Source organism: Delphinapterus leucas, chromosome 2 (assembly GCF_059928025.1).
Source record: "Delphinapterus leucas isolate spDelLeu-1000000601 "Yukka" chromosome 2, BTC_Dleu_Yukka2, whole genome shotgun sequence".
Classification (NCBI taxonomy): Eukaryota; Metazoa; Chordata; class Mammalia; order Artiodactyla; family Monodontidae; genus Delphinapterus; species Delphinapterus leucas.
The window spans coordinates 154,569,144-154,581,281 of NC_143130.1; the positions used below are offsets into that span (position 1 = coordinate 154,569,144).

The following is a 12,138-nucleotide window of genomic DNA, read 5'->3' on the forward strand; positions in this document are numbered from 1 at the left end:
GCTGATTCACTTTGTTATAAAGCAGAAACTAACACACCATTGTAAAGCAATTATACTCCAATAAAGATGTTAAAAAAAAAAGAAAAAGAAAAAGAAATGGAAGATGGGGCCCAGGAATCCCTGCTGCTGCTGAATTCCCCTCTGGTTTGCAAACTGCTGTCCGGGCGCTCAACCTGGTATATAGGAGCTGGCCCTTCATTTCCAAACACTCCCCTTCCTGGAGTGTGTGGTTGGCCCCAGGGCTCTCCTTGCCCCTGCAGTGCCCTCAGGCCTTGGTCCACATCTTTAAATTCGGGAGCCCGGGGGCAGGGAGAAATAGTGTATGCGCTGCAGGGCAGGTAGAGAATGGAGGTTACTCCTTATCCCTGCCACCCCTCATCATTTTTTTCTTCTCTGAAGCTCAGTTCCCCCAAGAGGCGGGAGGGCAGGCAGCCAAGTGCAGCGGAAGCTGGGGACGGGGCAGGGGTGGGGTAGGACAGCCCCATGCGTGGGGACCACCAGTTTGGGCTTTCCTTCCTCTCCTCTTTCCCCGGTCACGGGGGAGGCAGGCCCATGGCACAAGAAAGGGCGGTGGGGAGGAGAGGACTGGAAGAATTTCCCACAAAGTGGGGTGGGGCTTCTCCCGGAGCAGAGCAGCGAACATGCCCCTGGGCCTGAGTCCATTCCCTCAGCCCGGCAAAGAGGGAGGAATTGAAAGGTGCTGTACCAGCAGCCACATGGGACACGTGGGGGGCGGGGGGGGGCTTTGATAGGAACACAGCAGAGGGGAAGGGACAGAAAGAGAGGTGGGAAGAAACGAGGAGAAGCGGAGAGGAAACCAGATGCACTGAGAGAAGGAACCTCCAGTGGCCTCCTTGACTCCGGACTGGGCCATCGCCTGGGACCTCGGGGTAGTGAGGCGGTGCTCGTAGTACATCAGGGGCTCGAGGCAGGCCTGTGGCTGGGGAAACAGGCTGGAGGGGGCCATTCCGGGGGGAGGGCGGAGGGGGGCGAGGCAGCTCGGACAGGACAGAGGAGCTGCTCCCCGGAGCCAGGCAGGAGGAGGAGCAGCAGCCGAGATTCCACAGGGTCACCCGAAGGAGAAGAGACGCAGGGCAAAGCCGAGGCTCCCTGTGTGCCCGCAGCCCTCCTGCGGGGAGAGGGGACTGTGCGGGGTGGGGGCGCTCCACGCAAGATGCTCAGCACCAGCAGGTTTTCGAAGAGTTCTCCGGGCCCTCGGGTTTGCCCTTGTCCTCCTCCAGCTCCGCCAAGGCCAACTCATCGTTGGTGGCTGTCCGCAGACCTTCCAGCTCCCTCCTGTGGGCCTGCAGCACCAGGCTCCGTCAGGCGCGTGAAGGACTCTTTAATGTGGAGGCTGGTGCAGGCCCTTGCTTCATAGAAGTCCATGCCGTACTCTTCGGCCAGCCGCTGCCCTTGCTCGCTTCCCACCTGCCGTTTCTGCTCTTCGTCAGCCTTATTCCCTCTAAGGGTCTTCTGGACACCTTCTGGTGCATTCTCATCCACATCACTGACCCACTTCATGATGTGCTGGTAAGAGCGCTGACTGCTAATGTCGCAGACTAAAAATATTCCCTGGGCCCGTCGATAGTACTGCTTTGTGATGGTCTGCTATCTCTCCTGCCCTGCTGTGTCCCAAATCTGTATCCGCACTTTGATGCCATCTACCTCTATGGTCATCACCTTAAAGTCGACACCGATGGTGGAGATGTGCGAGGAGTGGAACTCTTTGTCGGTGAAGCCGCGCAGCAGGCAGGTCTTGCCTACCCCAGAGTCCCCGATCATTAGCAGCTGGAACAGCACATCGTACTGCTTCGCCATGGCTGGGCCGGAGGGGCTGCGGCCTGTGGGCAGGCGGGCGGCGGGCTCAACCCCGCTCGGCCGGGGCCATCGCGGCGCGCGCTCGCTCGCCCGAGAACGGCGCCGGCGGCGAGAAGGAAGCGGGGTCGGCTCACGCCGCCTCGCCGCCGCTCGCTCGGTGCCAGGAAGCGTGTCCCATATATTTTATATTGTTGTGTTTTTTGTTAATTTGTCTCCAGGTGTTTTTAAAATTTCTTCTTTGATTTCTTCGGTGACCTGATGGTTGTTTAGTAGATAATTGTTTAGCCTCCGCGTGTTTGTGTTTTTGGCAGTTTTTGTAGTTGATTTCTGATCTCAAAGTTTTGTGATTAGAAAAGATGCTTGCAGTTTTCTTAAATTAGTCATACTTTTATTGCATGGCTTTTGTAAGGGTTGAATGAAATAATAAACGCGTGTAAAGCACTTAGCAGACTCCCTGGCATCCAGTAAATGCAGTGTTAGTTTCACATAACCACAGTACACACCTGCTGGCAACCCCTCTGTGTTTCTGGCTTCAGCAGAGATGAGTGAAGGCTTTGAGCTTTCATAGTCTGAGTTCCCACGTTCGTGGCCAGAGCGCAGAAGGATGTGCAGAGTCCCTGCCCTCAGTCAGTAGGACAGAGAGGGATGCAGGTCCCAGTGCAGGAGTCAGGGCCGCAGCAGAGTCCTGAGTGGGCAACATGGGGGGAGAGGTGTGGGGAGGGGCACAAGTAGGGTGAGCCAGAAACAGAAACCAGCACGTTGCTGAGGGTCCTTCTGAGGGACCAACAAGGGGAAATGCAACTGGGCGTGGGCAGAGCTTTCTCACCTCGGCTTTGGAGTCAAGGACTTAGTTCAGGGCTGGAGAATGTTCTTTCTTAGTTGCCACGGTCAGGAGCAGAGTAGTTCAGATTTAGCAGGAAAAACGGTGCTGGACGTGTGCAGGTGGCAACAGGAAGAATTCAACGATGACAGAGACTCTCACAGCCAGGGCTCTGCCCAGCATTGTCCTGGGGTCTGGGGGCAAAGCAGACAAGCAGAACGGGCTTCTGGGGTTGTCTGCATGCCACTGCCGCCTGACCACAGTTGTTGTGTGTCCCATTTGTTTTTTCAGTGGGGGAGGAGGAGAGGCAAGGGTTATGCCTTGTTGCTTGTGGGTAGGACGTGACAAGTCCAGGCGCAGCGCGATCTTGTTGAGAGGGTTTTGCAGGAGAACACACGTGCCGCAAGATGACTTCATACTGTCCTGGTCTTACCCTTTGTAGCTCTGACCACAGTGTGATCATTGGTCCGATGTCCATCAACCTCATGGACAGAAAATTCTATGAGAGCAAATAGCTCACAGAAGTGGGCTTGGCACGCAGCACGTGCCCAATAGATAGAAGGTGGGACGGAGGGAGAGAGAGAGGGAGGAAGGAAGGAGGGAGGGAAGGAAGGAAGGAATGGAAGGGAGGGAGAGAGGGAGGGAAAGATCCTGTTAAAGTCCGCAGTATATGACTCAACTTCGTTGCCTCTGCTTGTAGGGAGACAACTTTGGTGGTCTATATCATGACTCTGGTGGGCATGGTGGTTTACACATTGACCTTGAACCTGGGACACCTGTGGGTAGTGTTCATCACGGCTGGTGCAATGGGGTAAGTTTCACCTCTAACCTGCTTAACTGGAAAGCTCCACCCATGGTTCCTGAGCTGCCAACATCCTAGGAAGCAATAGGTATCCCTCTGCTGCCTTCTCACTGACCTCCTGAAATGTGGAAATGGGGGCCAGAGGTCATGTTCACTTGTAACACTTTGAAAGCCCACCTGGGACTTCCAGGCCCATCCATGCTGTTGGGATGGACTGTGTCCTTCACAGATCTCTGGGAGGCTAGGAAATATATGGAGTCTTTATTAGCCCTGCTTGGGACAACATGGGCTCAGAGAAAGTACACAGGGCTGGGAATCAGAAAGTGTGGGTCCTGATCTCAGTTTCGCTGTTGACTATCTATTAGACCACAGGCACCTCCCTTAATCGCTCTGAGACTCAGTTCCTTCATCTGTAATTTAAGATGAGTGGCCTGCCTTGTGGAGTTGTTGGAAAGAATGAGAGAGAGAGCGGATGTGAAAGCAGCGGAAGTGTGGTGCAGGTGTAAGAGATCAGAGCTGGAATTTTCTGGACTTGATGTATGAGAAAGTGTAGGAAAGGGTACCTCTTCCACAGGGGTCTCTACTCAGCTTCACCTCCCACTTATTTTCCTGTGGGCAGTACGTGTGTGTGTGTGTGTGTGTGTGTGTGTGTGTGTGTGTGTGTAATGGCTGCGTAGGGGATGGCCTGATTTTCAAGGCTTGTCTTGATGGGGAGAAAGAGACTAGGAAAAGGAGCTGTAGGGCAGGAGGTAGGCTCCCTTTTCTCCTCGTTCCGGAAGTTCTCCATCACCTTGTTTCTGTGATCTGGGCTTCAGCTTCTTTATGACTGGCTACCTCCCGCTGGGATTTGAGTTTGCTGTGGAGCTGACATACCCAGAATCAGAAGGCATGTCATCTGGCCTCCTCAACGTGTCTGCCCAGGTAGGCCTCTCATTTCGTGGTGGCCCCAGAGCCGTGGCTCTTTGTTCCCTGCTGGGCTTGTCCGGTGCAGACACTACATTATGGCAGCTCAGCTCCCCCGTGGGCTGGTTGGCTGGCCCCTTGTTTCCAGTCTTCTCTGTGCCTTTGCAGGTATTCGGGATCATCTTCACCATCTCCCAGGGCCAGATTATCGACAACTATGGAACCAGGCCTGGGAACATCTTCCTGTGTGCGTTCCTCACCCTTGGAGCAGTCCTCACTGGTGAGTCAGGGCCTCAGGACAACATGATGCTCTGACTGCTCGCGGGTTTAGGCTGTTGGCAGCTTGGCACCCAGTGCCTCGATTGATCAGACAGTTGGGTACTCCTGTGCGGCGGGGCAGACGAGAGGGCTTGTTAGGAAGTCTTTGGGGGAGGCATTAGCATATTTTGTTGGAGCGAGGTTGGGTTTTGGCCCCGAAAGACCCTTGTTTGAATCCTAGACTGTGACACCGACCTCCATAGCTCTTTGACCTTGGGCAAGTGGACCCACTTCTGGGAGCCCCACTTTCCTAATCTGTAGAATGGGGATTGTTGTGAGGACTGGAGCAATGTGTGCAAACTCCCTGCAAATATCAGGGATCTATAAGTGAAGGGCAGTGTCATCACTGGCTCCTGCCTGTCAGGGACAGCAGTGGTCCCCAGGCTTATCAAGGCTGACTGAACCTCAGATCCCTGGAATATCTGAAGGAGGTGGGATACCTGTGGCCCTTAGGAGAGTGAGGGCTCCCTCTCGTGGATGAACGTGACCATTGATCTGCTTGGTAACTGCCTCTTTTGCCCTTCCTTCTGCAATCCTGGACCTCAGCATTCATTCGGGCAGATCTCCGGAGGCAGAAAGCAAACAAAGAAACTCCTGAGAATGTGAGTATGTGGGGAGCTGCTGGGCTGAGATCCGGGTCCCGGCTTTGCTGAGGCTGCAGCAGCAGGGGTGGGGGGTGCTCCCAGAGTGACGGGTGGCTGTGAGAGCAACTCAGCATCACGCACGTGGAGACAAAGAGTTTCCTTGGGAGCTGCCTCAGCCCTGCTTTTCTGCTGCCCTGCCTGGGCTCTTCTCCTGCTTCCTTCCCTTCTCCTGGCCTCCCTGCTCTGGTCCCCGGAGCTCCTCACTGTGTCACAGTCTGCTGAGCAGCAGCCCCCCCACCCCGCCCCCCACCGGATCCTGAGACACGTCCTCAGGCCTTGGGTCCTCTCCTTTCAGCCTGGGGTTGGTGACTGGAGAGGAAAGGTAACCACCTGGGGCCCCCATTCGGTCATGGTGGTGGTGGCCTCGAGACAGTGGCCCTCTGGGCATGTGACAGCCCCCCAGGCAGTGCCATGGGGATAGCGGGACCGGGGCCAATGGGTTGCCATCAGGGCTCTAAAAGGACAAGTTAGGAAGCAGGAGTTGATGGTCATGGAAGGAGAGAGGACCAGGAGTTTGATCTAGAACAGAAAAGTGTTTCCCATAGCTCTAATTGGCTGGGAAGTATTTTAACCAAAGTGTTAAGTGTCAAGTCTGAGCCAGGATGAAAGGAATTTCAGCTCTAAGAGCGTAGTAGGGTTTTCTTCAAAAACAGAACAAAACACCCAAAACTTATTACAGAGGTAATACATATTCTGTAAAAAAAATAAAGGTGTACAAAATTTAAAAGTCATCCTGTAATAGCGTCAGCTAGAGATGAGATGCTGTTTTTCTACATTTTCTTATGCATGTCTGTGTCCACATATGATCTATACATATGTATGTTTGTTTTTGTGATACGCGGGCCTCTCACTGTTGTGGCCTCTCCCGTTGCGGAGCACAGGCTCTGGACACGCAGGCTCACGGGCCCAGCCGCTCCGCGGCATGTGGGATCTTCCCGGACCGGGGCACGAACCCGTGTCCCCTGCATCGGCAGGCGGACTCTCAACCACTGCACCACCAGGGAAGCCCTATGTATGCATTTTTTAAGCAAAAGTGGAATCTTGTTCTATGTGCCTTTTACCTGTTGCGAGTGCTTTATCAGGTCATTAGTCTCTTACAACATACTTTTAATGACTGCACCGTGTTCTAATGACCGCACATGGATAAACATGATTTGTTTAACAGTTTTCCTGTCCGGGAACACTAAGGTTGTTTCTGATTGTTGTTATAAATGATACTGTGATTAATGTCCTGGAGCTGAATCTTTGGACACGTTCTTAAGCACAGTATTTCCCCAAGAAATGGATCAGTGGTCATGCCCATTTTTAAGCTTTGATGTGTATTGCCAGACTGTCCTCTAGAAAGGTACTGTCAGTGCTACCAATGCTCACTGCTCTCGCAGTGTATGAAGCCAACACTGAGTATTTATCATTTTTAAAAACCGTTGCCAATTTTCTAAGGCAAAAATGTCACCTGAAAGAGGTACGTTTAGCGCTTTAAGAATACGTGTTGGCAGATGGTTGCTAATCTTTAGTTCCTTACTGTTTGTCCTCTGATCTCACACTCTGGGGTTGGCAGGTAGCAGCAGGGAGCAGGTGGAGGGAGGCGGCTGGGACTGGACATTCAGTGGGGACACGGGGAAAGCCTGAGACAGGAGTGTTATTCTCAGGAGCCTGTGAGAACTGTGGCGTCACCACTGTGGAGATGGGTTTGCCCCTGTGCCGTGGATGAGGAAACGTGATTCGGGACACTTTGGCGAATATATCCTGAGCCTGGGAAAAGGTGCCCGTGATAACAGGATAGGTTTCTCGTGAAAAGGTTTCAATCTGGAATGTGACGCCTTGTGTCAAGTGATATGTGATTTTGCTATGTTTACTTTATAATCTGTATTTCCCTGGGCAGATAAAGGCAAACAGAAGAAAGTAAAGGTCACCTATAGTCCTAGTGCCAAGAGATACCCTAGTAACATTTCGTCATTTCCCAGTGTATTTTCTATGAATATGCTTGTGCACATTGGGTTTTCTACTCTGATTGTTTCCTTACTAGAGCCTGGCAAACTTTCTACACCATTGCACCCCCCAAACCCCACATCTACGTATATACATTTCCATTTCCTCTCGTTTGCTATTTAGGTTGTTCCCATATTTCACTATTTTGCAGCCAGATCCTTGTCCACTAGGACCAGGTTTGTTAATCCAGGATGGAGGTGTTGGCTCATCCGAATGGCCTGTGGGAAATAGCACCGAGTAGGACCAGGAGGCCAGTCCGGTGCTGGTGCTCAGCTTTCGGTGTCCTGGATACTCACTGTGTGTCTCCGCACCTCCCTTGCATCTGGGGGAGCCTGGTGGGATGGGGGGGTGTCCAGAGTCATGCTGGGCTAATGCCCAGGGAAGCCAGGGCTGTCAGAGGGCATCCCTGCAACGGCTGTCATTTGACGCCCCGAGGTGGTGGGTGTAAGTGGGACCTGCGAACTGTCACAGGGATTCACTCTCAGCTCCAGGTGAATGCAGGGCAGGCGGCGCATCTGGCCAGAGCCGCTCTTTCTTTTTTTTGTTTTTACATCTTTATTGGAGTGTAATTGCTTTACAATGGTGTGCTAGTTTCTGCTTTATAACAAAGTGAATCAGTTATACATATACATATGTTCCCATATCTCCTCCCTCTTGCGTCTCCCTCCCACCCTCCCTATCCCACCCCTCTAGGTGGTCACAAAGCACCGAGCTGATCTCCCTGTGCTATGCGGCTGCTTCCCACTAGCTATCTGTTTTACATTTGGTAGTGTATATATGTCCATGCCACTCTCTTTGTCCCAGCTTACCCTTCCCCTCCCCGTGTTCTCAAGTCCATTCTCTACGTCTGTGTCTTTATTCCTGTCCTGCCCCTAGGGTTTTTTTTTTTTTTTTTAGGTTCCACATATATGTGTTAGCATATGGTATTTGGTTTTCTCTTTCAGAGCTGCTCTTTCTAATCAGTGAAGTGTGTCATTTTGGTAGAAGGAGCCAGAACTTCTGGCTGGGGGGGTCATGACTGACCTTCATGGCAACAGTCTGCATTTGGGTTTCCATTCTTCTACCAGTTAGTAGTCCTTGGCCACAGAGGCGCTAAGCCCTGTTTGATTGTGATTTCAAGGTGATGGCTCTGGAAGAGGCGGGAGTGTGTGCATGAGTGTGTCAGAGAGAGGAGACAGCCTGAGTGGCTGAAGTCGGCTGCTGGCTGCCTGAGTGAGGGCTTCTCAGGGCTGAGGCCGAGCTGGTGCCAAAACGTTAGCAGGATGGAGAACAGGAAGCTGGATCTACTGCTGTTATCTCTGCCACAGGTTGCCCTGAGAGTGTCCTTGGAGAGGGAGCGCCATTTCTCCAGCTGACGTGTCCTGGACGTGCTCCTCCAGCCTCGATGGTGGGGGCTGTGTGGGGCGGGGCCTGTGCACGAGGCCTTGTTGGGAACTGGATGAGCCCCTGATGGAAGAAGCAAAGTGTTCCTAAAATGGCAGACAAATGCCCAAGTTGGCCGCTGGCGCCTAGGGGCCTCACAGAATAATCTCCATATATAAATCCCACCCAGTTAACGAGTGTGACCCAGAAGGTCTTCTAATCCTGTGCCATCCGCCCCCAAGAAAACTGAAGACAAACTGACCCAAAGTCTCTTTTCCTATGCGGAAATTATATATACGTTATTCTCAGCTGACATATGCCATTAAGCATCCTGCCTTTATAACAGTTCTTTGCTGCAGCTGCTCCACCCACATGGCAACAGTATTCCTCATCCTGGGGCTGCCCCCGACCGGGGCTGGTCAGCAGTCCTGAGGGAGGTGCAGACCTGGCCCTTTGCACAGCCGCCTGGGGGTCCGTCCAGGTGGGCTGAGGCTGTCAGAAGGGGGAGAAGGGTGAGCAGAACTCAGTGGCGCTCGCAGTGAGGTGGCCCGTGGTGGCTGCGGTGTCACAGAAAGCTGCCTTCTTGTGCTTCCTTTGATTCTGTCGTGATGGTGTGTGTGTCTGAGGAGCACGCTTGTGGCCGGGCCGGAGCTTCTGTTCCTGTTCCCTTTGTTCGCTGTCAGGGGTGCTGAGTGCCTGGGACTCTGGTTTTCCCCGCGGATTACAGACTCCCTGGCAGGCAGATGCTCCGGTCGGGATGGAGTCCCTGCCTCTTCACCTCAAGGGCTGCCCACTTGTTTGCCTTGTAGAAACCCCCGGAGGAGGACGAGAGCAAAACCAGCAAAGCCCCCACTGGTGTATTGGAGGAGCACCTCTGAGAGAGAAAGGTGCTGAGACTCAGGGAACACGGACCACGCCCACCTCTTCAGCCAGCACAGCTCTCCCTCCCAGCACCGCGGGCTTCACCGGAGCAGCTTTTGGAGGGAACCAGGGGGCATAGCTGTGGCTTGGACGTCAGTGCCTCCGCCTGGAACCCACCGCAGAGCTGGTGTCGCCTGCCTGGGGGAGACTGCACTTTTCACCACGTGCCGATCGGCTCCCCGCCCCTTCCCCACCCCTCCCCCACGTAGGTCTGGGAGCTGGTGGGCGGGGGCAGAGGGAATCCTGGAGTCAGTCCTGGCCGGCTGCCTTGCCTTCCCTCCACCCCATCCCTCGGGAGAGAGCCTGCAAATTATCACGGAAAGAAAGCTTATTCCGGAGGTTAACTTTTCCTAGTGTCTTCAGACCCTTAGGAGCCCAATTCTAAGGAGCAGCAGCTGCTCTGGACGAGGGTCATTCCTGGGCCACCAGACTGACCGCTAACGTTCTGTGGGAGAGAAAACACCATCAGGACAAACCCCTCAGGACTCTGGGACCAGGTTCTCTCGGCTCACGTTGGCGTCTGTCTCCAAACCCTCTTTCCCAAGAGCTGATCAAACCAAACATCAGTAAACTTGGCAGAAACTTTGCTGTGGCTGTGAAGGAGAAGCCGGTTTCAGAGAGCTGACCTTCTCGGGATGTGAGGGTGCTTACGAATTTGGGGACTCTGGTCCCTAAACGATTTGGGAATGGAAAGGTTCTTTTCTACAAAAGATGTCCTGGCCTAGCGCCTTGTGTGTGTGTCACTGTCACCTCTGCTGCTGTCATCTGGACGCTGCCCACGTGTTCTCCAGAGGGAGGGCAAGCCCAGCCAACTGTCTGTACCTTTTAGTGAAAACCAACCTGGATACCTTCCCCCCTGCGAACTCCAAAACGCTTCTGACAGATGACAGGGCAGAAGGTGGCCACTGAACGGGACTCAGGTCTGCTGGGTTAGATAAGTGCATTCCATCTCTGATGGGGACAGTATTTGCATCCCCACCTCTCCCCTCACCCCCTTCTTTAATAGCAATAATTTTTTCTCAGATGTTCTGAATTTAAAGATTCCCCTTCAACCAGCCCTAGCTGACCTCTCCTGCTTTGCCTGCTGTCTGGCTCTACTCGTGGGCTTGGGTAGTATTTCCAAAAATAAGACGTCTTGGTCATTTCTCCTGTGCATTGATTGAGTTCTGTGATCATGACCCCTATGCTGCCCCGGCCTCAGCATATTGGAGCAGCCTGTGTGGCAGCGGTGCTGGGGTGCTTGAGCCACTGCCCGAGGGGAGCCAGGTGTGTGTGTGTGTGTGTGTGTGTGTGTGTGTGTACAGATATTCTGTACATCATAACAGAAGTTCACACTTCTGGTGGGAGGACTGAGGTGGGGTGGAGGGGAGGTGGAGAGTGATGGTGCCTTACTTTTTGATAAGGAGAAAGTGTTTACTCTTCAGCCCCTTAAAATGTATCAACAAAATGTTTACTGAAACCACTGATTTATTTAAAAAACATAATTAGTATTTTCTACTTGTTAATGTCAGATGTTTTAAGGCAATAAAAGATTCTCCATGTGGTCTGCCTTGTCATGTACTGGGGCAGAGATGGCTTTGGTGGCGGGAGCGGTCTGGAGGGGTGGGGGCTCGGGGTAGAGGAGGTGCTCCTGTGGCCTCCGTACCCTGGAAGGTGGTCTTCTGCTGACACAGATACTGCCATCCTAGTGGGTGACTTTTAAAAGATGAGGCTGCAGGGGTGACAGCTGGCCTTTGTGGGGGACTGCAACTCAACGTCTGACATGTGACGGGGACTGCTTTCCCTACGGCATCCAAAGGAAGACAGTTCACCTGAGTGTGCCTGCTGCCCAGAGAGCCCACTGTGGTTTCTGGCTCTGCCTCAAGGCGTGGCTGGAATGTTTGTTCTATAATCAGAGCAGTCACTCACCAGGTCTCGCTGGCCGGAATCCAGTTTTGTCATTTGCAGTTCTTCTGAATCGTCCCCCTTCCTGCCACTCTTCCCTTTGCGATTGCATTGACCTTATGTGTGTTGCGTGAGTGGGCCGCAACGGCCAGCTTCCTGGACACTTCTGCAGAGTTGCACTGTGTCTGTGGCATTCTGGCTCCGTATCTGCTAGCAGTTCTTAGGTGGAGAGACAACACTATGATTCCACTTTAAACCACCTGGGAAGGGAGCCAAGCCTGGGCTGTTAGAGAAATCTTATGCCCATAGTGTCTGCCAATACTCTGTATCATGTTTTTAGATCTTTCGGGATCTTGTCTCTATTTATCTGGAATCATGTTTCTGTGGTGCATGCCTAGAGGATCCACATACTCTTATGCTTTCATTCATTCCTTTCTTAGGTGGGCCCCCTGTGGACCTCCATCCATGTTAACGTTCTGTAAGATCATTTCTTTTCTTACTGCCTCCTACAATAGCTGGTAAAGGAAAGATGGTTCGTACACTGAGCTGTTTTTCCAGGTGGGGACGTGAGGCCTGGAATCGTAACAACCACTTTTGGCACCATAATCATCATAAAGGAAGCCAGCCTGTGGATGAAGCCAATGTAGGAGGGTAGAGCCAAAAGAATCCCGGAGAAA

The 12,138-nt window shown here is 52.9% G+C and overlaps 1 protein-coding gene and 1 pseudogene across 1 annotated transcript in view; one reads left to right on the forward strand and one right to left on the reverse strand.

Moving 5' to 3' along the window:
- FLVCR2 (FLVCR choline and putative heme transporter 2) overlaps positions 1-9,709 on the forward strand; it is a 61,296-nt gene extending 51,587 nt beyond the window's left edge. Inside the window, exons 6-10 of the mRNA XM_022576507.3 lie at positions 3,339-3,449; positions 4,256-4,361; positions 4,512-4,623; positions 5,208-5,263; positions 9,466-9,709. Of these exons, the coding sequence (XP_022432215.1) occupies positions 3,339-3,449; positions 4,256-4,361; positions 4,512-4,623; positions 5,208-5,263; positions 9,466-9,534 (454 nt within the window). The 3' untranslated portion in view covers positions 9,535-9,709. The remainder of the gene's footprint in view (positions 1-3,338; positions 3,450-4,255; positions 4,362-4,511; positions 4,624-5,207; positions 5,264-9,465) is intronic.
- On the reverse strand, positions 1,027-2,534 carry LOC115802908 (ras-related protein Rab-15 pseudogene; annotated as a pseudogene).
- Positions 9,710-12,138: the final 2,429 nt, after the last annotated feature.